The 26,136-nt window shown below is 44.0% G+C and overlaps 1 protein-coding gene across 3 annotated transcripts in view; it reads left to right on the top strand.

Annotated features, from left to right (window-relative positions):
- The first annotated feature begins 14,566 nt into the window (after positions 1–14,566).
- Positions 14,567–26,136, top strand: part of DRAM1 (DNA damage regulated autophagy modulator 1) — a 34,803-nt gene continuing 23,233 nt past the window's right edge. For 2 of the 3 annotated variants that reach the window (XR_002311538.2, XM_020880995.2), the window contains exon 1: positions 15,742–16,117. Coding sequence is in view for 2 of the 3 variants with exons in the window: in XM_020880995.2 (XP_020736654.1) it covers positions 15,987–16,117 (131 nt within the window). In the remaining variant the exon portion in view is untranslated. Of the gene's footprint in view, positions 14,608–15,741; positions 16,118–26,136 lie in introns of those variants that run through there. The other variant, XM_070454054.1, reaches the window with a different exon arrangement.

Here is a 26,136-nt window from a genome sequence, read left to right as displayed (position 1 = left end):
CAGTCCAAGAAATTTCTAGGCCAGAATACTGGAGTGGTAACCTTTCCCTTCTTCAGGGGATCTTCCCAACCCAGGGATCAAACCCAGGTCTCCCACATCGTGGGCAGATTCTTTACCAGCTGAGCCACAAGGGAAGCCCAAAAATACTGGTTTGGGTAGCCTATCCCTTCTCCAGTGGATCTTCCTGATCCAGGAATCAAACCAGGGTCTCCTGCATTGCAGGCAGATTCTTTACCAACTGAGCTATCAGAGAAGCCTTGACATACCCCTTTCACAATTTGGAACCAGTCCGTTATTCCATGTCTGGTTCTAACAGTTGCTTCTTGACCTGTATACGGGTTTCTTAGAAGATAGGTAAGGTGGTCTGGTACTCCCATCTTTTTAAGAATTTTCCACAAGTTTGTTGTGATCCACACAGTCAAAGGCTTTAGTGTAGTCAGTGAGGCAGAAGTAAATGTTCTTCTGGAGCTTTATTCCCTTCTCCCTGATCCAATGAATGTTGGCAATTTGATCTCTAGTTCCTCTGTCATTTTGAAACCTAGCTTGTATATCTGGAAGTTCTCAGTTCACATACTGCTGAAGCCTAGCTTGAAGGATTTTGAGCATAACCTTGCTAGTATGTGAAATGAGTGCAATGGTGTGATAGTTTGAACCTTTTTTGGCATTGCCTTTCTTAGGGATTGGAATGAAAACTGATCTTTTCCAGTCCTGTGGCCACTACTGAGTTTTCCAAATTTGCTGACATATTGAATGCAGCACTTTAACAGCACCAGTTATTAGGATTTTAAACAGCTCAGGTAGAATTTTGTCACCTCTTCTAGCTTTGTTTGAAGTGATGCTTCCTAAGGCCCACTTGACATCACACTCCAGGATTTCTGGCTCTAAGTGAGAGACCACACCAGCATGGTTATCTGGGTCATTAAGACCTTTCTAGTATAGTTCTTCTGGTTAGCATTTCTTAAAACCGACCTGTCCTTAATCCCCACTACTATCTGGAGTCCATTCACCCAAGGCCTGCAGGAGTTTCACCACAAAGAATAAACCATGCTACTGATGAACTTTTTCCTTTTTCTTAAAGTTTTCTTCCATGTTATATTCAATCACTTTACCATGTTGATGCAAATCCCTTCACAGTGTCATTCCAGGATCTCCCAGCCTTATCTTCTTGTGTTCCAGTCACACTTTTCTTCCCCCTCAGCAAAGCAAGTTTATTTGAACACCAAATCATTAATTTCAGGCACTGAGAGTTCACTATATGTACCCTTAATCTCAAAACATGTCTGACAACTTGTGCATCATCAGTCAGTGTTTGTTGAATGAGTGAACCACAAATCTTGAGTGACTGGTTCTTTAATAAGACATTGAGTGAGTGAGTGAAAGTTGCTCAGTCATGTCCGACTATTTGCGACCCCATGGACTATACAGTCCATGGAATTTTCCAGGCCCGAATACTGGAGTGGGTAACCTTTCCCTTCTCCATGGGATCTTCCCAACCCAGGGATCAAACTCAGGTCTCCCACATTGCACGTGGACTCTTTACCAGCTTAGTAAGTAAAATAATTGTTAAAGGGCTGTCTTCTTCAAAAAATCACTTTTCGAGAATTTCCTGACAGTCCAGTTGTTTGGACTTGGTACTTGTCACTGCTGTGGGCCAAGATTCAATCCCAGGTCAGGGAACTAAGATCCTAAAAGCCACATGGTATAGCCAAAAAAAGAGAAATTACTTTTTTTTTTTTTTTTTCAGATGACTGGGAGGCACACAACTGTCTGCTGTCCTAGTATTTCTTCTATTATCCTAGCCATTTTCAAATCTTGTCCAATTCGTGTCATAGTATCAAAAGCAGAACAACTTTGACAAAATCTTTTCCCCCCTTTCCTATAATATCTTTACTATGTACAAGAATAAATTCATGAGATCATGATAAACATGAGCATATACCTTAGTTTTTCATAGATTATGACAACTAAAGCATAAACTATACCTCCTAAGAAAAATCTATGTAGGACTATTGAAGTAAATAGTTGAGATTAGCTAACTTGAGAAAGTCAGATCATGTGAGTTCCCATATTTGTAAGTTAATCTAGAAATTATTCATAAGGGGAAGGAGAAAAAAAAAAAAGAAACAGACTCTTAAAATTTTTAAGAAATTCTCACTCTCTTTGTTGCAATGGAAATCCCCAAATTTCTCAAATACTTTCTTTCTTCTGTATCTCTGGGAGCCTAAAAATATCTGTTAGGAAATATGTTGAAACTGAAGAAGTTTCTTTTTCCATTGCCCAAACCTGTAGTAACCTGTAATGAGCAGATATCACTCCCACAAAGGGCTCTGGCTTCTCTCTCTTTGAGTAACCAGAATTTCTAAACCTTTGCTGAGATTTTCCCATCTCTGCACTTAGTGATATGGAGTTAGTAGTACCTCTTCATTTCAGTTCAGTCACTCAGTCGTGTCCTACTCTGCGACCCCATGAATCGCAGCACGCTAGGCTTCCCTGTCCATCACCAACTGCCAGGGTTTACTCAAACTCATGTCCATCGAGTCGGTAATGCCATTCAACCATCTCATCCTCTGTCATCCCCTTCTCCTCTTGCCTTTAATCTTTCCCAGCATCAGGGTCTTTTCCAAGGAGTCATTTCTTCACATCAGGTGGCCAGAGTATTGGAGTTTTAGCTTCAGCATCAGTCCTTCCAATGAATATTCAGGACTGATTTCCTTTAGGATGGACTGGTTGGATCTCCTTGTAGTTCAAGGAACTCTCAAGAGTTTTCTCCAACACCACAATTCAAAAGCATCAGTCCTTCGGCACTCAGCTTTTACAGTCCAACTCTCACATTCACACATGACAACTGGAAAAATCATAGCTTTGACTAGATGGATGTTTGTTGGCAATATAAGGTCTCTGCTTTTTAATATGCTATCTAGGTTTGTCATAGCTTTTCTTCCAAGGAGCAAGCATTTTTGAATTTCATGGCTGCAGTCACCATCTGCTGTGATTTTGGAGCCCCCAAAAACAAAGTCTCTCACTGTTTCCACTGATTCCCCATCTATTTGCCATGAAGTCATGGGACCAGATGCCATGATCTTCGTTTTTTGAATGTTGAGTTTTAAGCCACCTTTTTCACTCTCTTCTTTCACTTTCATCAAGAGGCTTTTAAGTTCTTCTTCACTTTCTGCTGTAAGAGTGGTGTCATCTGCATTTCTGAGGTTAGTGATATTTCTCCTGGCAGTCTTGATTCCAGAATGTGCTTCATCCAGCATGGCCTTTCACATGATGTACTCTGCATATAAGTTAAATAATCAGGGTGACAATATACAGCCTTGACGTACTCCTTTCCCAATTTGGAACTAGTCTGTTGTTCCATGTCCAGTTCTAACTGTTGCTTTCTGACCTTTCAAGAGGCAGGTCAGGTGGTCTGGTATTCCCATCTCTTGAAGAATTTTCCACAGTTTGTTGTGATCCACACAGTCAAAGATTTTAGCATAATCAATAAAGCAGAAGTAGATGTTTTTTCTGGTATTCTCTTGCTTTTTCCATGATCTCACAGATGTTGGCAATTTGATCTCTGGTTCCTCTGCCTTTTCTAAAACCAGCTTGAACATCTGAAAATTCATGGCTCATGTACTGTTGAAGCCTGGCTTGGAGAATTTTGAGCATTACTTTGCTAGCGTGTGAGCTGAGTGCAATTGTGTGTGTATTTGAGCATTCGTTGGCATTGCCTTTCTTTGGGATTGGAATGGAAACTAATCTTTTCCAGTCCTGTGGCCACTGCTGAGTTTTCCAGATATGCTGACATATTGAGTGCAGCACTTTCGCAGCATCATCTTTTAGGATTTGAAAGAGCTCAACTGGAAATCCATCACCTCCACTAGCTTTGTTCATAGTGATGCTTCCCATGGCCCTTTGACTTCGCATTCCAGGATGTCTGGCTCTAGGTGAGTGATCACACCATTGTGATTATCTGGGTCAAGAATATCTTTTTTGTACAGTTCTTCTGTGCATTCCTGCACCTCTTCTTAATATCTTCTGCTTCTGTTAGGTTCATTCATTTCTGTCCTTTATTGTGCCCATCTTTGCATGAAATGTTCCCTTGGTATCTCTAATTTTCTTGAAGAGATCTCTAGTCTTTCCCATTCAATTGTTTTTCTCTACTTCTTTGCACTGATCACTGAGGAAAGCTTTCTTATTTTTCCCTGCTATTCTTTGGAACTCCGCATTCAAATGGGTATATCTTTCCTTTTCTCCTTTGCCTTTTGCTTCTCTTCTTTTTTCAGCTATTTGTAAGGCTCCTCAGACAATCATTCTGCCTTTTTGCATTTCTTTTTCTTAGAAATAGCCTTGAGCACTGCCTCCTGTATAGCCTCATGAACCTCCGTCCATAGTTCTTCAGCCACCCTGTAATCAGACTTAATCCCTTGAATCTATTTGTCACTTCCACTGCATAATCATAAGGGATTTGATTTAGGTCATATCTGAATAGTCTCATGGTTTTCCCTCCTTTCTTGAATTTAGATCTGAATTTGGCAATAAGGAGTTCATGATCTGAGCCACAGTCAACTCCCAGTCTTGTTTTTGCTGACTGTATAGAGCTTCTCCATCTTTGGCTTCAAAGAATATAATCAATCTGATTTCAGAATTGACCATCTGGTGATGTCCATGTGTGAGTCTGGTGAGTCTGTCTTCTCTTGTGTTGCTGGAAAAGGGTGTTTGCTATGACCAGCATGTTCTCTTGCCAAGACTCTGTTAGTTTTCCCTGCTTCATTCTGTACTCCAAGGCCAAATTTGCCTGTTACTCCAGGTATCTCTTGACTTCCTACTTTTCTGTTCCAGTCCCCTATGATGAAAAGGACATCTTTTGGGGGGCGTTAGTTCTAGAAGGTCTTGTATGTCTTCATAGAACCATTCAACTTCAGCTTCTTCAGCATTACTGGTCGGGGCATAGACTTGGATTACTTGTCTTGGAAACGAACAGAGATCATTCTGTTGTTTTTGAGATTGCACCCAAGTACTGCATTTCAGACTCTTTTGTTAACTATGAGGACTACTCCACTTCTTCTAAGGGATTCTTGGCCATCGTAGTAGATAAAATGGTCATCTGAATTAAATTCACCCAGTCCAGTCTATTTTAGTTCACTGATTCCTGAAATGTTAATGTTCACTCTTACCATATCCTGTTTGGTAATTTACCTTGATTCGTGGACCTAACATTCCAGGTTCCTATGCAATAGTGTTCTTTACAGCATCAAACTTTTCTTCTATCACCAGTCACATCCACAACTGGGCATTGTTTTCACTTTGGCTCCATCTCTTCATTCTTTCCAGAGTTATTTCTCCACTCTTCTCCTGTAGAATATTGGACACCTACCAACCTTGGGAGTTCATCTTTCAATGTCATATCTTTTTGCCTTTTCATACTGTTCATGGGGTTCTCAAGGCAAGAATACTGAAGTGGTTTACCATTCCCTTCTCCAGTGGACCACGTTTTGTCAGAACTCTCCACCATGACCCGACCATCTTGGGTGGCCCTACATGGCCTGGCTTATAGTTTCATTGAGTTCGACAAGGCTGTGGTCCATGTGATCAGTTTGACTAGTTTCTGTGTTAGTGGTTTTCATTCTGTCTGCCCTCTGATGATTTAAATTCCCGCTCTGTGCTATCTTTGCAACTTTTCCATAATCTAAAATTATTCCAAAATATTTGTTAAAATTGCAGGAGTCTGTCCCACCCCAATAAAAGCAGAACCCAGGCTCATCTGTGCCCACCCTCCCTTTCTGTTACAGGTGTGCTGACTTCACAGGTGTGCTGACTTCTCTCTCTGACTTCACAGGTGTGCTGTATGATTTCCAGGTCTTACAGGTAATAACCCCGTATCCTTTCAAAGTTTCCTGATGGTTATTGCTAAAGGGCCTCTTGCACTCACAATAACCACACAGGCTGGTCCAGCCACATGGGTTACTGATACAGCCTGAGACCAGCCCAAACCCTAGTGCTGGAGATACAAATATAGGGAGGTTTAGTTTCTGCCCACAGAATTTTGAGTCTAGTGGGTAGGCGGAGATGTTACCTTGTGAAGCATATAACAGAAGTAGCCCAGATGCTCCCAGATGCAGAAGAGCAGCACAGAGGGAAGACTTCCTGAAGATCATTGCGAGGTGAATGGATTCAGCGAGTATTTATTGAGCACCTATGTCAAAGCACTGCTCCAAACCTGGGGGCAGAGCAGTGAACAAAGCGGAAAGAACACTCTTTCTAGCTATTCTAGGAGAATATATTGAAGAATATTTTCCAGAAGAACAACTTAAATAAAACAAGCAATATATCTTCAAAGGTTAATTATGTATTGATAAAAGTGAGTAAGCTTAGGCACCAGAAAAATCTGGCTCACTGTGTAACATTTCCTGCCTTTGTGTAGAGAGGAAACTTCTCTCCATACCTGGGAATAGGGCTCAGAATCTATCCACGGTTCAGGGATCCCTGCCATAATAAACACAGACACATACATATGCACGCACACACACAGTGTGGATCACTCAAACGGTGATCAACACCCCAGTGGTAACATCCCATTATGAAAATGTCCCTTTGCTAGAGCAGGAATATAGGAAAGAGATTCTACTTAGCCCCTACCTCTAAGAGCATATTTTAAGTTCTTCTGTATCATAAAAGGGACATTGGAAGTTATATATGGTGCTTCTTAAAGAGATGGTAGACATTAGTATGAATATGAGTAGAACCATAAAGAAGGCTGAGCACTGAAGTTGATGCTTTTGAATTGTGATGCTGGAGAAGACCTTTGAGAGTCCCTTGAACAGCAAGAAGATCAAATCAGCCAATCCTAAAGGAAATCAACCCTGAATATTCACTGGAAGAACTGTTGCTGAAGCTGAAGCTCCAGTAATTTGGCCACGTGATGTGAAGAACTGACTCACTGACAAAGACCTTGATGCTGGGAAAGATTAAGGACAGGACGATAAGGGGGTGGCAGAGGATGAGATGGTTGGGTGACATCACCGACTCGATGGACATGAGTTTGAGGAAACTCCGGGAGATAGTGAAGGACAGGGAAGCCCGGCATGCTGCAGTCCATGGGGTCACAATGAGTCAAACACCACTTAACGACTGAACAACCACCACCTTTTGTTCAGATAAATTTCCTTGACTGTTTCAGAGACTCTTGGAAGGAGAAGGATGGTGACATTCTCTTGGGTGGGATGATCCCTGAGGCCCTCCCATTCATTGAAAAATACACTATTTTGATTTGATTTTGAATGTATTGAATTATGATCATCTTTTATTCACTTTAGCTCTCCTATCTTTGTTGTTCATAGCAATGTTTGTTAACCTCTGCCTGACTTTCTCTGGTAATCTAGAGATACCATGTGAATAGTTCAGATGAGTTGAAGAAGGTGGGAGAGTCAACTTAAGCATATGTATATATTGAGAAGTGGGCTTCCCAGGTGTCACGAGTAGTAAAGATCCTGCCTGTCAATGCAAGAGATGTGGGTTCGATCCCTGGGTTGGGAACATCCGCTGGAGAAGGAAATGGCAACCCACTCCAGCATTCTTGCTGGGAGAATCCCATGGACAGAGGAGCCTGGTGGGCTACAGTCCATGGAGTGACAGAATCAAACATGACTGAGCATGCACACACACATACATTGAGAGATGTGAGTTGCTGTAACAGATAAACCCAGAAATCTCAAAGGCTTTAGTTTCTCATTTATGTAAACATCCAAACCATTGTTTCTGAATGGTTGGGCACTGGGGTTTGGATGGAGTTTTCTGCCTCACAGGGCTGTTCAGGGATCCAGGTTGGCAGTCTCTATTCATACAAGTGACTTCCAAGGTCACCCAGGGCACTGGTATCCACCAGCCAATGGGCAAAGAAAGAGAAATAGGCATACCCACTGTTTCACCGGGAAGTGACTCACCACCTCCATCAGTAAGAACTAGAAAATAAAGCTCCTGTCTAAGGAAGCTCTTCTTGGCAAATGCCAGGCAATGGAAAGGAAGCAGGAATCTTTCATCCTATTTTTTTTTTACTTTTAATTTTATATTGGAGTATAACCGATTAACAGTGTTGTAATAGTTTCAGGAGACTCAGCCGTACACATGTATGTATCCATTCTTCCCTAAGCTCTCCTCCCATCCAGGCTGCCACATGACATTGCACAGAATCCCCGGAGCTGTACAGTAGGACCTTGTTGGTTATCCATTTTAAATGTAGTGATGTGTACATGTCCATCCCAAACTCCCTAACTATCCCTCCCCACCACCCTTCCCCCCTGGCAACATAAATTCATTCTCTAAGTCTGTGAGTTTGTTTCATTTGTATCAACTCTTTTTAGAGGAATCCTTCATTCTAGGTGAACATCTAGGCATACTATATGTTCTCTACTTCTACAATACAATTGAGAAAAGTAACATGATTGTCAAAAGGTGACTAATGAAGTATGAGATCTTAAGTACAAGATCTTATTGAATTTTGGTAAATACTTTACTGCAACTTTTAAACAATTTTATTTTCACTTGCTCTGGGTCTTTGATCTGGTGCACATGTTGTTGCGTGCAGGCTTTCTCTAGTTGCAGCGAGGGTAGGCTACTCTAACTGCCAGGCCTTCTCACTGTTGTGGCTTCTCTCGCTGCGGAGCACAGGCCCAAAGTGTATGGACTCAGTAGTTGTGGATCACAGGCTCTAGAGTGTGGGTTCAGTAGTTGAGGCACATGGACTTAGTTGCTCTGAGACATGTGGAATCTTCCAAGACCAGGGATAGAACCCATGTCCCCTGGCTTGGCAGATGGATTCTTATCCACTGTACCACCAGGGAAGTCTGCAACTTTAAAAAATATCTGGGACTGATTGCAGATCTATAGAAAAGTTGCAAAGATAGGACAGAGAATTCCCACATAACCTTGACCCAGTTTCCCCTAATATTAACATGTACCATGGTACATTTATCAAAACTAAGAAATTAACATTGGCACATTACCATTAACTAAGCTATAGGCTTGATTCTGATTTCACTAGTCTTTTTCACTAAGGTCATTTTTCTGTTCCAGGATCCATTGTGGGATACCATATTACGTTTTTTTAGTTTTATTTATTTATTTTCTTTACAATATTCTATTGGTTTTGCTATACATTGATGTGAATCCGCCATGGGTGTACATGTGTTCCTCATCCTGAAACCCCCCCATCACCTCCCTCCCCACGTACTACGTTTAGATGTCATGGTTCCTTTGTTCCTCTACTCTGTGACAGTTTTTCAGTCTTTCCTTGTTTTTCATGACTTTGACACTTTTCAAAGTAGCAATCAGGTATTTTATAGAGTGGCCTTCAATTAGGGTTTGTCTTTTTTTCTCATGATTAGATGAAATGGGGAGGAGGTAATAGGCTTTGGGGAAAATACTGCAGAGGTGAAATACTTTCTCATCACATCAGGATATCTTATTATATCAATATTAGAATATATTATTATTATATCAATCAGTGGGGCTTCCCCAATGCCTCAGCAGGTAAAGAATCCACCTGCAATGCAGGAGAAGCAGGAGACCTGGGTTCAGATCCCTGGGTCAGGAAGATCCACTGGAGGAGGAAATGGATTCTTGCCAAAACAAATCCCATGGACAAAGGAGCCTGGCCGGAGTCCAGAGGGTTGCAAAGAGTCAGACAAAACTAAGTGACTGAGCATGAACACACGCACAGATTAATCTGTAGAATATAGAACATCAGTTTACTACTGGTGATGTTAGCTTTGATCATCTAGTTAAGGTGATGTTAAGATTTCTCTTTGTAAAGATACCTTATTTCTCCTTCCATAACTTCATCTTCAGAAGTCAGTAAGTTCAGTCCATATTCATGGAGAGGGGACACTGCAGCTTTTAGAAGAGAGAAATACTTGAGGCTTTTCAGTTCAGCTCAGTTCAGTCACTCAGTCGTGTCCAACTCTTTGCGACCCTATGGACTGCACCATGCCAGGCCTCCCTGTCCATCATCAACTCCCAGAGTTTACTCAAACTCATGTCCATTGAGTCGGTGATGCCATCCAACCATCTCATCCTCTGTTGTCCCCTTCTCCTCCTGCCTTTAATCTTTTCCAGCATCAGGGTCTTTTCAAATGAGTCAGTTCTTCGCATCAGGTGGCCAAAGTATTGGAGTTTCAGCTTCAGTAGTCTTTCCAATGAATATTCAGGACTGATTTCCCTTAGTATGGACTGGTTGGATCTCCTTACTGTCCAAGGGACTCTCAAGAGTCTTCTCCAACACCACAGTTCAAAAGCATCAGTTCTTCAGTGCTCAGTTTTCTTCACAGTCCAACTGTCACATCCATACATGACTACTGGAAAAACCATAGCTTTGACTAGATGGACCTTTGTTGGCAAAGTAATGTCTCTGCTTTTTAATATGCTGTTTAGGTTGGTCATAGCTTTTCTTCCAAGGAGGAAGCATCTTCAAATTTTATGGTTGCAGTCACCATCTGCAGTGATTTTGGAGCCCAAGAAAGTAAAGTCTGTCACTGTTTCCATTGATTTCCCATCTATTTGCCATGAAGTCATGATCTTTGTTTTCTGAATGTTGAATTTTAAGCCACCTTTTCCACTCTCTTCTTTCACTTTCATCAAGAGGCTCTTTAGTTCTTCTTCACTTTCTGCCATAAGGGTGGTGCCATCTGCATATCTGAGGTTATTGATGTTTCTCCCAGCAATCTTGATTCCAGCTTGCCTGTGAATAAACACAGAGATTAACTAAAGAATGGTGAGGAAAATGGAATTAGCAGTGCTAATTTTCGTACTCTCTTTTCTGATAATTTAAGAGCTGCGTAATGATAAATGACCAAGATATTGAACTGTGAATTCTAAAAAGCTGCTTTTGTAAAAAAAAAAAGAAAGAAAGAAAGACAAGGACCTAATGACCTAACACAATGCCTCAACTGCTGCTTATAAAAACGCTGGACTAGGAAATTCAGACAACTGAAAAATCTGGGGAAATATAAAACCATCTTAAAAGCATCAGATTTAACTAAAAGATAAGGAGTTACTGGGACAAGACCTCCAAGAAGAGTAGAAATCCAGAGGTGTGGGCCCAGCTCTGGGACTGTATTTGGTCAGGGGCATCTACTCTGAGTAACTGCAACTGAAATTTTAGGCTTTCAGCCACCTTCTAAGTAAGGTATTTAAGCCTTAGAGACCAGGGTTGTGGGGCCAAAGTAAGGGTGAGCAAGAAATAACCAGCTCCCAGGACTCCCCAGGTGGTCCAGTGGCTAAGACTCTATGTTCCCAATGCAGGGGGCCTGGGTTTGATACCTGGTCAGGGAACTGGATCCCTCATGCCACAACTGTGACCTGCTGCAGCCAAATAAATAAATGTTAAAAAAAATACAGAAATAGAGGTGGTATATGATGAAACTGCAATAGGTTATTAAAGCAATGAAATTGGTACTACAGTTTCAAAATAATTTAGAATGTTAACATGGATTTTTAAAAAGTTTGTATTGTCCTTTGACAGAGCAATCCCATGCATGGAAATTTACCTAAAGTGAAAAGAAAAGCAGAAACCTGAAATGTTTGTAGAATGTCATTTAAACGTCATTTAAATGCTATCTGGATGTGCATAATTTATTTCACTGCCTCCAGTGTTTAAGAATTTGGGGCATGAAATAAATTATAGCTCATTAATTCAGTGGATAAATACCTAGTAAAAGTGGTAACTCGAAGAGTGTGACAACATGGAACAGATGTTTCATACATAAAAATAATCAAACTACACACTTGTAACTACAATTTGATTTTAACTGTTCCTATGTAAAAGAACAGAATAGACGCTAGGAAATTGAGAAAGCTGACATATTGCCAGGCAATTATGAATGCTTCTCAATTGTTTATGTTGTTATTATACATTGTGTAAATTTTCCAAAATGCATAAGTATATCCATACAAAAGTTTAAAAATAAGATAACTGTATATATTTTAAGGATTTCCTACAGTAATTCTGAAGTTTGGGGAATTAGAATGGTGAGGCAGTTCCTCACAATTGTTAGGGTTATAGTTTTTTGAGTCAGATAAACCTGAATTCAAATTCTTCACTTCAATTCAATAACTTAGTGGCCTTGAACTTCAGTTTCCTCACCCATAAAAAGAGAATGACACTTGAGCTTTGGTGTGAGGTTTGTTTAGATCAGAACAACACTACCTGTCAGTAAATGATGGTCATCAAGGAAGAATGACTTCATCCTCAAAAGGACAGCCCACTGAGATCCTTAGTTTGAGACAGAATAACTTCCTTTGACAGAAAGAATCAAATCCAGGGGAGAAGCAAAACATTTATTACACATCTTAAAGGTAGATAATAAGAAGTTTATTAATATATACAGCTCATAAATGCATGGGAAAAACTCAAATATGAGTAACAAAGGTCGAGCTAGAACTTGGGTGTATACAGCATCTTAACAAAGAAACAATAAGTTTCTACAGAAATGACAGGACAAAGGAAAATGTAGGCTTCCAAGGGCAGGAAACTGTGGGAATGTAATATATTGGGGGAAGTGAGTGGAGTGAGGCTTGTTTGCAGATTCCTCTGGTGTCATCTCTGGGCTAAGAATCTAGAACTCTCTTCAACAAAGGAAATTTATATCCTGCCTTTAGACAGAAAGGGGCTTCCCAGGTGGCACAGTGATAAAGAATCTGCCTGCTAATGCAGGAGATGCAACAGATGCAGGTTTGATCCCTGGGTCAGGAAGATCCCCTAGAGTAGGAAATGGCAGCCCACTCCAGTATTCTTGCCTGAAAAATCCCATGAACAGAGGAGCCTGGCGGGCTACAGTCCATGGGGTCACAAAGAGTCGGACACAGCTGACAGCAGAAGAGAAGAGCTTTAGACAGAAAGGAAGACGGTAGAGAGAACTTTTTCTGCTTTTGCTCCTTCTTAATTGGATTCAGCTCAAACCAATATGTTAAAGAGACATATTTGGGGGTGACATATTCTGGTTTCCTTCACCAGTAAGGATGTTTTTCAGTATTTTTGCATTTCATACCATATAAACTTTACTATTCTAAGGAGTGGGTGTCATAAGACTTATGGCATCAAAAACTTTCGGAAGGGAAAGCAGCCCTGGGCTCCTTAGGACTGGTAGACATCATATGTATGCGTGTACAGTTAGTTACACTTATGAATCCATTTAAAATATACACGTGTGTACATACTTATGTTAAACAACAAAATTCTTACTACCTTTATAGTCAGACAACTCTTGTATGTTTGGGTTAAAAGTGGTTAGCTGGGGGAAAGGGATGGTAAGGAAGTCTGGGATGGACATGTACACACTGCTATATTTAAAATGAATAACCAACAAGGACCTACTGTGTAGCACAGGGAACTCTGCTCAATGTTACGTGGCAGCCTGGGTGGGAGGGGAGTTTGTGGGAGAATGGGTACACGCATATATATGGCTGAGTCCCTTTGCTGTTCGCCTGAAACTATCACAACACTGTTACTCAGCTCTACTCCAAAGTAAAAAGTTTAATAAAAACAGACAAACAAAAAGTGATTAACCAATTGGATTGTTTAAGGGACTTAAGGAACAGAGAGATAAAATGATCAAGTGAATTCTATTTGATATCATAATTCCCCTGCCTCGGGGAGGGTTTTTTAAATCAGGTCAGTTGTAGAGTGGGCTTCCCTGGTGCCTCAGACGGTAAAGGCACATCTGCAATGTGGGAGACCTGGGTTCGACCCCTGGGTTAGAAAGATCCCTTGGAGGAGGGCATGACGACCCACTCCAGTATTCTTGTGTGGAGAAGCCCCAGGGACAGAGAAGCCTGGTGGGCTATGGTCCGTGGGGTTGAAAAGAGTCGGACGTAACTGAGCGACTAGGCACAGCGCAGTACATGTTTGCAGAGTAGGAGAGAAACAGGAGGAGACAGGGAAGGAAGGCCGGGGAAGGGAGTGGGTTTTCAGAGCAGAGAAACCTACGGAGAGACCTACAACGGGTCACTGAGGATGGCGGCTTTTGTAGCATTTTCTTAAAAAGAAGCGAGCGTAATTGAAAGCTTCTGCTTTATTGGATTTGTGGTCACTGCTCCCACAGCCTCAACGATCTCCCAAAACACAATTCTCTCCGCGTTCCTACTCCCCTCGCTACCAAACCAAAACCACACAAGTAAGATTCTTAGCAGGGCTCAGGTGCTGCCGCCTCTCTGCTCACCCCTCCATTGTCCACCTTAGAGGGGCGTGTTTTCTCGTCTGTCTGTATTTTAATGGTTCGTTTATTCATCTGGTAGTTCTGCTTCCCAGGTGGCACAGTGGTAAAGAAACCTGCCAATGCAGGAGAGGTAGGTTCGATCCCTGGGGAAGATCCCAGGAAGAGGAAATGACAACCTCCTCCAGTAATTTTTGCCTGGAAAATTCCATGGACAGAGGAGCCTGGCGGGCTACAGTCCAAAGGGCTGAAAAGACTCGGAGGTGACTGAACGCTAAACACACACACTGCCTGTGAAATCTCAGTCCCTCCACCAGGGATTGAACCCAGTGACTTCTGCAGCGGAAGAGTGTAGTCTAACCACTGAATTACCACGGAGTTCCTCTTGCATGCCTTTTCAGTTCCAGAAAACCAGGTAATTCGCAATCTATGCATTTTCTCCTGTCTCCTTGAATTACAAATGTTTTCTTTGCCTGAAGAGCAATCGTTTACTTTAAAAAACTGTAATATCGGCCGGGAAAAGGTCCTTGGTTCTTCATCTGAGCAGCAGCACCTGCCTCTCAACTCTATGCATATCTCTTATTTATTTTTTTAAAAAGATTATCATATTTGTTTGATATTCCATACAATGTATTTTATGTTGATATGTCAGTTGCCTAAACCCCATGAAACTATTTAAATCTTCGTATCCTGTCCCCTAGCAAGGTGTGACATCCAAGAAATGTTCATGTGGCTTAAAGGAACCCACGTTTGGTTACCAGTGACCCTGTGACGTCACATTCCTCGGGCTCAGAACTCCTAAACTGTATTTCAAAATCTCTGTGCTTGCAAGCACCTCCAGGGCATGAATCCCTTTCGCAGGGTTTGAAATGTACCAAGTCACTATTAACCAGTCTTACGACAGGGCTCCAAGCCTGGGCTAACCCTGATCCGTGAGAGAAAGAGAAACTTAATTTCTAGGAAAGAAAAGTCCGCCCGGGGGTGGGACGGACGAGGGAGGAACTGTGGGCCGCACAGGCTCGGCCAGCGCTCAGCCCGGCCCCGCACCCTCACCCCCGCAGCCCCCGGCCTCCACACGCTCCCGGTTTCCAGGTGGACACCGCCCAGGTGGGTGCCGCATCCACGTGCCAAGGCCGGGAGCACGTCCCCCAGCAGTTCTGCCCGGAGCCGTGCAGCCGGGCGGGACGCGGCAGATGTCACCACGCGGCGGTCACGCTCTCCCTGGCGACGCGCGGGCGGCGGGACCACGCAGAGGAAGCCGTCGGGGTTCGAGGCCCGGTACCCCGGAAACCCCGAGGGGGGGAGGAGGGGCGGGGAGGAGTTGATCCGTTTCTCCGGAGTTGCGCAAGGGGCAGGACGGCGCGGGTAGCCTGGGACCGTCCGGGCGGGCATCCCCGCCGCGTCCCGCGCCGGGAGGCCGAACCAAAAGCGAAAGGAACCGGGTCCCCCGCAGCCCCGGCGTCGCGTCCGCGGGGAGGTCGCCGCGCTCCGGGCAAGTCAGCGAGGGCCGCCGCTTTGTGACTTCACTGGTTTCGCAACAAGCCCGGGCCGCCCGCGCCCCACCCACCCCCGGCCGCTGCCTCGCCGCCAGCCGCCTCGCTCCGCTCTCCGCGCCTCCCCTCCCTCCGGAGCCGGGCCTGCCCGGCCGTCGCGGAGCCTCGGGTCCGCCCGGCCGCCCGCGGCTGTTCACCGCACGTGTGCCGCCCCCGCCTCCCGGCAGCGCGGAGCAGCCCAGCGACCTGCCCCGCGGCCCGGCCCCGCAGAGCGCAGCGCCCTCCCGGCCGTGGCGGCGCGATGCTGTGTTTTCTCCGGGGGATGGCCTTCGTCCCCTTCCTGCTGGTGACCTGGTCGTCCGCCGCCTTCATCATCTCCTACGTGGTCGCCGTGCTCTCCGGGCACGTCAACCCCTTTCTCCCCTACATCAGGTGAGGAGCCGGCAGAGAGAGGCGGAACGCGGGGTACCGCGCATGGAGCGCTGCTGATGCGGAAGGGAGGTGTCCAGACCTACTGGGCGTCCTGCCGAAAGATTGGGTACCCACGTATAGAAGAGGGTGCCCCCGGTGGTCCTGGGATGGACTGGGAGACAGGGCGTGGGAGCTGAGTAGTTCCGACTTTACCACGACACTGAACAGAGTGGCATTCCGAGAGGCTCAGGATAGACAGGAGAACTTACGGACTGGGTACCGGGCAGACGCCTCTTGGGCGGTATTGAGACCAGAGTGGGTCCTGATGGATGGCACTTGCTGAGTGTGTAAGAGGTAAATCTAGTCGCCCAGTCGCGTCTGACTCTTTGCGACCCCACGGACTGTAGCCCTCCTGGCTCCTCTGTCCATGGGATTCTCCAGGCAAGAATACTGGAGTGGGTTGCCAGTATTCAGTATTCCTGACCCAGGGATGGAACCCGCATCTCCCACATTGCAGGCAGATTCTTTGCCATCTGAGCTACCTGGGAAGCCCTATGCTAAAGCAGCTCCTGGATTTCACTTCCACTTTCCAACATCCTCGAAAAGCGGCTGTCTGGCTCCTCTTTCTTGCACGGAAACTAACTTTAAGCAGATGTTGAAATATCATCATTGTGACACTGATGTCACAGCGGGGAAATTGGAAGCAGAACTCACACCCAGATTAATCCCTATGCAGAAGCACCACCATGTTACCCTCGGGTCTTTGAGAGCCGCTCTAAGTTCTTTTGTATGGAGCTGCCCAAGATCCCTCTGGGTCCTTAGTCTTCAGATTGTCGGTGATTGGTGACATCTCAGATGCTGTCTCCATACGGTTTCATTTTTCAGACGTTTTTGCCTCTACCTTGTTTTGGGGGTGGGAGCACACTGCTAGGATCTTAATTCCCTCACCAGGGATTGACTTATGCCCCATACATTAGAAGTCACAGTCTGAACCACCGGGCCACAGGGGAAGTTTGGCCTCTACCTTTATTGAGAGTCACTTTGTCAGTGCCCAGAACACATGTCTGGATTTCCTGTGGCTCCCAGCTCTGTGCCTTTCTCTTGGTAATGGCATTCCTTAAACGTCAGAAAGATCCATCCTTATCCTAGTGGTGTATCCATCCTGTCTTACCCCTCTGGATCTATATTGATTGGTGAGGGGATTAGAAAGTTGGTGAGACCTAAGGTTACTGCTCTGGGCTTCCCTGGTGGCTCAGAGGTTAAAGTGTCTGCCTGCAATGCAGGAGACCTGGGTTCATTCCCTGGGTCGGGAAGATCCCCTGGAGAAGAAAATGGCAACCCACTCCAGTATTCTTGCCTGGAGAATCCCATGGATGGAGGAGCCTGGTGGGCTACAGTCCATGGGGTTGCAAAGAGTTGGACACGACTGAGCGACTTAACTAACTAAGGTTACTTCTTAATTATTGTAGGGATTGTAGAGATTACAGAAATTGCAGGGCCTCTTCCTCTTGCAGCCATTCTGCCTGGAGAGCAATGCTCTACATAGTCTTTTTAGTAGACGACGAAGGGGAAATGAAGGTGACGCAAGTTGGGGCTAGAGTTTAAAGGTGCAAGGAGGCAAGCACAGAAGGATGCACAGAAGCCAGTCTGGAGTAACGGTGGTTTTGCCCATGCAAGATGACTTTCTCGTCAGGCCTGCTGCCCCTGCAGAAACCTCGGCTTGGTTTCTCCTCGCTAGTCTCTGTCCTCATTGTCTCGCTTCTCTTGATTCTGAAGTGGGATAGATCCTCTTAGACTGGTGTAAAAAGAAAGAGTTCTCTCCCTGTAAAGCTTTTTATTGAGAAAGTAGTAGCTTTGTTTGTCACCAGTTTGAAGGTCAGGGGCAGATAGTGAAAGTGAAAGTCGCTCAGTTGTATCTAACTCTTTGTGACCCCACAGACTATACAGTCCATGGAATTCTCCAGGCCAGAATACTGGAGTGGGTAGCCTTTCCCTTCTCCAGGGCATCTTCCCAACCCAGGGATTGAACCCAGGTCTCCTGCACTGCAGGCGGATTCTTTACCAGCTGAGTCACGAGGGAAGCCCTAGAATACCAGAGTGGGTAGCCTATCCCTTCTCCAGTGGATCTTCCTGACCCAGGAATCGAACCAGTGTCTCCTGCATTGCAGGTGGATTCTTTACCAACTGAGCTATCAGGGGAGCCGGGGCAGATAGTATTTGGTATGAATCGGGTAGGTGATCAGAGGCAGCGTTTGAGTCTTTGCAGGGGTTTCTGAGGACTCCCCGGGTGGATCAGTGGTAAAGAATCCACCTGCCAACGCAGGAGACGCAGGAGACGTGGGTTCAATCTGGGTTGGGCAGATCCCGTGGAGAAGGAAATGGCAGCCCACTCCAGTATTCTTGCCTGGGAAATCCCATGGACAGAGGAGCCTGGCAGGCTGCAGTCTGTGGGGTCGCACAGAATCGGTCACGACTGAGCCTGAACAGCAACATCATTGTCTAACTCATCTCTGCCCTCAAAGAAGCCTCCAATTCTTCCTTCCCCTCATTCCCTCCACTTTCCTCCAGCCTCCTTGGCCTCCTGCCTGGGTCTTGAGCATGTTAGGCACACGTCTTCCTTCTGGCCTTTGCACTGGCTGTTGTCTACCAGAAGGCTCTACCTGCAGATTATCACCAGCTTTCTTTCTCATCTCCTTCTTTGTTCGAATATTATCTCTGTGAGGCCTGCTCTGATGGCCCACGGAGCTCCTGATCCCCTGGCCTCAATCCAGTCTTGTTTACCATAGCACCTATTACCTTCTAACAAACGATATGATTTGCTTATTTATTATGTTGATCATGTAAGATCCATGAAGGTTCCCGATATTTGTTGAATTTACTATTTCTTGGGTGTTCATCTGTGAGTCTTGTTTTTCTTCCCTCCAGGGTAGGGCAGAGCCCTCTAGGGAAGGCTTGATAGGCCGTTGGTGGTGGGTCAGTGATTTGGACATATTTAGGGTGAGCACCCAATACTTTGGCCACTTGAGGCAGAGCCAGCTTGTTGGAAAAGACCCTGATGCTGGGAAAGATTGAGGGCAGGAGAAGAAGGGGACGACAGAGGATGAGATGGTTGATAGCATCACAGACTCAATGAAGGTGAGTTTGAGCAAATTCCAGGAGATAGTGAAGGACAGGGAAGCCTGGCGTGCTGCAGTCCATGGGGTCGCAGAGTCGGACACGATTTAGGAACTGAACAACGACCCTTTTACATGAAGTCATTGTTCAGTCAATCTGATCTTCTGATGTTTTTAAGCAGCACTGAACACTTTAAATAAAAGCCATTGCATTTTACAGTTTTACTTATCTTCCAGTTTTATTGAGATACAGTTAACATATAGTGGTGTATAAGCTTAACGTGTAGAGTATCATGATTTAACTTATGTACATCATGAAATGATCATCACAACAATTTTAGTGACTACCTATCATCTCGTACAGATACAAAATAAAAGAAAAAAATATTTTTTTTCCATGTGATGAAAACCCTTAAGATTTGCTCTCTTAACATACAGCCGTGTTCATTACGTTACGCGTGTTGTACTTTACTTCCCTAGCACATCCTCCTCTTCCAGCTGAAGTGTGCGCCTTTGGCTTGTGGTTCAGTGGCTCAGTCCTGTCCGACTCTTCGTGACCCCACGGACTGCAGCACGCCAGGCTTCCCTTTTGGCTACCTTCATGTTATCCCCCCCCACCCCCACCTCTGGGAACTTCAGATCTAATGTTTGTTTTGAAGTATAATTGACCTACAGCAGTTCCTCAGTTCCTGGTGTGCAGCATAGCAATCTGTACGTGATGAAATGGTCCCCACTGGCCATTGCGTTTAATTTTACATATTTCCTTTTGGCTGTGCTGGGTGTTGTTGCTGCCCTGGCTTTTCTCTGGTTGAGTCGAGCAGGGGCGACTTCTCATTGCAGTGTGTGGGCTTCTCCCTGCAGCGGCTTCTTTTGCTGAGCGTAGGTTCCAGGGCGTGCTGATTTCAGTGGTTTGCAGCACCTGGGCTCAATGGCGCTCCTGGGCTCCAGAGCATGGGATCCGTAGCTGTGGCCCACGGGCTTAGCTGCTCCACGTCAGGTGTAAGCTTCCCAGGTCGGGAATCAAACCCAAGTCTCCTTCATTGGCAGGCAGATTCTGTACCGCTGAGCCACCAAGGAAACCCTAGCCAATGCATTTTAAATAGGATTCAGAGCTGTGGAAGGACCTCTTTCCAGTAAAATGATCAAATTCAGCTTTCTTATCAGACATTTTCTGATAGCATTGTTATTCTTCATTATAATGGACAAATGGAAATATACGCAACCTCATGAATGGAATAAAAATTAAAATCTACTGGATTGGTAGAAACCCAGATGTTTGATAACACATTCTACTGTCGTTTGGGACAACAGGTTCCCGTACATCTCTGGTGGGAATGTAAAATGATTCAGCTCTGTGGAGGGACTTAGGCATTAGTTATCAAAATGACAAATATAATATCTAAAGTATTAATAATGGCTTTTAATAACAAAAGGTTGGAAACAATGCAAATGTCCATCAGTAGAGGACTGGCTAAAGAAGTATGATTTACCTAAGAATACCTCAAACAAAAGCTCTCTACACATAGAATACTCTCTTTAAAATTTCCATTACATTGTTACATGGAAAAAAGCAAGACTCAGAACCAAATAAGCTACGATGGTAAAGGGGGTAAGGGAGAAATAATATACGTTTGTATTAACTTGCATAAAGAAACTAATAACAGTGGTTTATCTATGTATGATTGAAGGAGGTGGCCATGATCACATACATGGTCATTGAGACCTTAGCAGATGGAAATAAAAGGGTGGGAATAACACTTGCCTTGCCATACTTAAAAATTAATGTTTTAATTTTAAGATAACTGTCATTTTACATCCAGTTATAAAAAATATTAAAGATCCCATGTGTCTTTTTTTTAATTGGAGGATAGTTGCTTACTATGTTGTATTAGCTTCTGCGTACAATAATGTGATTCAGCCGTAAGTGTACATATATACCTTCCCTTGTGAGCCTGCCTCCCATTCACGCCCCCTACCCCCTGTAGGTCATCCTCATGTATCTTTTTACCCAGTTTCTCCCAAAGGTAACATCTTCTAAACTTGCCATACCTTTTTAGATGAATTTATTTTTTAGCCAAATGAATGTTTCCTATCAGAAAATTAAATTAGAAGCATGGGGATTAAAACAGCCACCAAATTCAGCAAGTAGTTTCTGTACTGTGCGCGTGCGAAGTCGCTTCGGTTGCGTCCGACTCTGCGACCCTGTGGACTGTAGCCCGCCAGGCTCCTCTGTCCATGGGATTCTGGCAAATGGAGAATTGGAGGGGGTTGCCATGTCCCCCTCCAGGGAATCTTCTCAACACAGGCATACCTCTCCTGCATTGGCAGGCAGGTTCTTTACCACTCGCGCCACCTGAGAAGCCCATTAATGCACGGATGTGAAAACCAAAAACAAATAAAAATCAACCTCAAAGAATTCGTTTAGATTTTTACAAGGCCAATCTTAAGTACAATCATGCTTAATTCGTTATAGTTTCTTATATTTTTTCTCCTACCAAATCCCTCAGGCTATTTTCAGTCACCTTTATCCTAGCTGATAAGCCTTTCTCTTTTTATACCTTCTGCTTTGGCCTGTGTCTCCTACTTCCAGAATATTCTGTGGCCCTTTAGTTTTAAATTTTTGCCAATTCTGCATCCTGATTGCATTTCATTAGCCTAGTCTCACTTTTTGTGCAAGTACGTTTTGCTGGGTGGCTTGTGCGTATGTGTGTTAGTCACTCAGTTGTGTCCAACTCTTTGCAACCCCATAGACTATATATAGCCCACCAGGCTCCTCTGTCCATGGGATTCTCCAGGCAAGGATACTGGAGTGGGTTTCCATTCCCTTCTCCAGGGGATCTTCCCAACCCAGGGATCGAACCTGGGTCTCCCTCATTGCAGACAGATTCTTCACCACTACGCCACCTGGGTGGCTTGTGGTCTTTGGCTATTCCCACTGCTCCTCCTCATGATCACACACCCTGCCTAGTGAGTGATGGCAGAAAACTGGGATCACCAAGAATTAAGCCAAAAGGGAGGCCAAATCAAAGTAAAAGAGGTTGGATCTTTAACTCCAAAACTGGATCTAAAAATTATCCTTATTTAGTTAATAATCACAAAATTTAGGTTATAATCATAACTATGTGCTAATGCTTATAAGGAACAAAATCCATTTCTAATGGATAAACCAGAACGAAAAGATAAAGCTCCCGTAATGAACAAAAGAGAAAGTTCTTGTAATGAATAGATAGGGAAACAATGGAAACCGTGACAGACTTTATTATCTTGGGCTCCAAAATCATTGCAGATGGTGATTGCAGCTATAGAATTAAAAGATGCTTGCTCCTTGGAAGAAAAGCTATGGCAAACCTAGACAGCATATTAAAAAGCAGAGACATTACTTTGCCAACAAAGTCAACTGAAGCACGTAGTAGGTGATTAATATATACTGTGTGATTGCTAAGATCATTGGCAGCACAAGGATCCGTATTATTAGTTTTCTCAGCCTCTCTTCAACTGTTAGCTCATTCTGCCAGTGTTCATTGTTCATTAACTTTGATTGTGATTCCAGTTTTTCTGCAAAATTGTTTCTGTTGACTTCATGAAAGTTTCCATATTTTACACCCTCACTTTGTAGTGCTATTTGTGAGTATTTACAACACTTGATAATCATACTGAGAGGGAACATAGTGTGGTAAGTAAGGGGACAACTTTGGAGTAGACACCTTTGATTTGAATACAACTCTGCCATGTACACCAGCTGTGGGGCTTTGGACAATTCATTTAACTTTCTTTGCTTCTCTGTGGGTTAATAATAGCACCTGCCTGATGCATGAACATGTGAACTCACTTAGAACTCATCGACGCCCTGGTCAAGAACATAAGTTCTCTGTTAGTGTTTGCTATTAGTAATATCAAGGGACCAGTCCACTTCGGTCTGGATAGATGCCAGTGTCAAGTGGGAAAAGACATTTGGTTGAGGTGAGGGCTAATTTTATAGCCACTCAGTTTGTGAATATAGCAGCAGCTTTCTTAACCAACCTCAACTTAATCAACTTGCTCTCTTAACTGATAGACTCATTCTCTGAAAAACACTGTGACGGAAGCGGGGGTGCCTGGAAACCCCTCCCAGCAGTGGCCTCTCGGGGCTGCTCACTCTCTTCTCTCATCTGTTTCTCTGTCCACCTGTCAGATGCCAGCTCCGTTGGTTCCCAAATGAGTTTATGCCAGTTGTGTTTTCTTCACTGTGACTGTGTGATTTAAAATCAGTACAGGAACTGGTGGTCTGCGAATGCAAGAAGTTGGTTGTCATTTCTAAGGGAACTCAGCTGAATGCTTCGGAAAGATTCCAAAGAGACAAGTTGTCAAAAATTGCCGTCCATTTAGTAGTGTTTATGACAAGTGTAAAGATGTACAGAACCTGATGAAAAACTTAGAAGGATTCAGTACTGAAACTGCTTCAAAAGTGTTTTTTAAGATTTCCCTTCACTGTAAAGATACAAACTGGTAATGAGATGACCCACAGTACATGTGGTGTGTCTAGGAGGACACGCGGTGGACTCATGGAACACACGTTACAGTCAGTACGCCGGCAAGTGAATGTATGGACAGTTGTATATTTGTGGTGTCTGCATATTCATGTAATTTTTATTTATTGTTTTTAGTTGAAATATAGTTGATTTACAATGTTTTGTTAGTTTTAGTTGCATAGCAAAGTGATTCAGTTATGTATATACCTATTCTTTTTCAAATTCTCTTCCATTATAGGTTATTATTACAAGATATTGAATATAGTTCCCTGGGCTATACAATAGATCCTTGTTATTTATCTCTTTTATATATATTAGTGTGTGTCTGTTCATCCCAAACTCCTGATTTACTCCCCACCCTACTCCTGCCACATCCACATAGTTTTTGATGGCTTCCTGCCTAAACCAGGTTTTTTGATTATTGTGGTATAGTCGCTAAGTCGTGTCTGATTCTTGTGATCCCATGGACTGTGTGTAGCCTGCCAGGCTCCTCTATCCATGGGATTCTCCAGGCAAGAATACTGGAGTTGGTTGCCATTTCCTTCTCCAGGGGATCTTCCCGACCCAGGAATGGAACTCAGGTATCCTGCATTGCAGGTAGATTCTTTGCTGACTGAGCTACAGGGAAGTCCTGAGTTTTTGACTCAGGACTACAGTGAATTAACTACAGTGAATTTCAGGCAATAGTGACTTGTGCTTCCTCGTTCAGCTGCAACAATGGGACTTGAGATAAATACTAGGGTAATGAGGTCTCTGTCTATACAGTCACATATTCTGACATGATTTAATGACATTTCAGTCTTAACAGTGCCCTAAGGAAATCGAAGATCCTAAACTTCTGCAGCTCATAGTGTTGTTTGGCTTCTGAGTCAACTATAAATGCATATAATTTCTCTTAAGATTTTCAACATCTTTTGATTACATAAAATTCTTTTTTTCCCCACTGACTTAAACCTGTGCATGTTTTCCTTCTGCTAGCCCTACTTTGTAAAAGGCAAGTAGAGGGTTGCTCAGAAGTCTTGACTGATGCAGGGTTGACAACTTTTCAACATTAATGCTCAATTTCAACTTAAAAAAGAGTGCTCCACTGAACAGTCCTCTTTCCGACAGTAATTGCACTTCAGTCCATCAGGAACAAGAAGTGTAGAGTCACAGCATACTAAGGACAACCTACTAATGACTTCAGAAGGGAGCTGGTATGAACCCAGTTGTAAGATAACACAGTTCTTTAAATTCATGTGGAGATGACGTGTTATAATGAAAAGAAATGTAACATAGCACAGCATAGTAGAGCTCTAAACTGTGCATCGAAATCAGACAGCTCCAGATGCATGACTTGACTTCCCCATTTACAGTTTCTTTGGCCTTGGGCAAGTTTCTTTTCTGTGACTCTGTTTTTCATCTTTAATGTGACAGTAAGTACTTTCCTTATAACATTCTAAACAGCAAATAAGATGAACCTGGCCAAGTATACGTGTTGAGGCAATGTTAACTTTTTTCCTTTTGTAATCTTAGCAGCTATAGTCCAAGCAGAGATGGTCTTTTAGAGACTCCTCTCAGAAAAATTTTCAGAGTCTGGCCTCTTATGCTTCCCTCTTCATTACCATTCTGGTCCAAGCCACTGTCCTCTCTTGATAAACTACTGAAATTACTTCCTAAGTCTCCCTGGTCCATGCCTGCCTCTTCACAGTCTTTTTGCAACATCCTTTAACAGCATCAGTCAACTTGATATCACTTCCCTGCTCTCAGCGCTCAGTGCTGAGAGTGACAGTCCTTGCCGTGACTCACATGACCCATGGGCTCTCCATGATCCCCTTGCCCACGTGCACTCAGGCCTTGGCTCTCTCCCCTCCAGCCATGCCTCTTTCCTTCCAGTTCCTCTGATACATTGCCACTTTCTGGCCTTTGACCTGGCTTTGCTCTCTGCTTGTAATTTTCCTGGCCCAAACATTCCACTTCATTCAGATCTCTGTTTGAAGTACCCTTCCCGCATTACCCTGTTTCGGGTGGGTGGCTTATCTCTCTCTGTCCTCTTATCTGGCTTGCCTCTTCTTCACAGAATGCATTACTCCTAGATGACTTTTATTGCCTCCCACAAGAATGTAATTCCACAAAGGAGGGACTTTTTCTGTTTTGCTTGCCACTGCATTCGTGTGTGCGTGCTCAATTGCTTAGTCATGTCCGACTCTTTGTGGTCCCATGGACTGTAGCCCACCAGGCTCCTCTGTCCATGGAATTTTCCAGGCAAGAATACTGGAGTGGGGTGCCATTTCCTTCTCCAGGGGATCTTCCTGACACTGGGATGGAACCCGCAGCTCCTGCGTCTCCTGTATTGGCAGGCAGATTCTTTGCCACTCACTGAGCCACCTGGGAAGCCCTTCTGCAGAATTGCCTGCTGCATAAAAGGCTATCAGTAACT

Source organism: Odocoileus virginianus, chromosome 23, assembly GCF_023699985.2.
Source record: "Odocoileus virginianus isolate 20LAN1187 ecotype Illinois chromosome 23, Ovbor_1.2, whole genome shotgun sequence".
Taxonomy (NCBI): Eukaryota; Metazoa; Chordata; class Mammalia; order Artiodactyla; family Cervidae; genus Odocoileus; species Odocoileus virginianus.
This window is presented reverse-complemented; position numbering and strand designations above follow the sequence as displayed.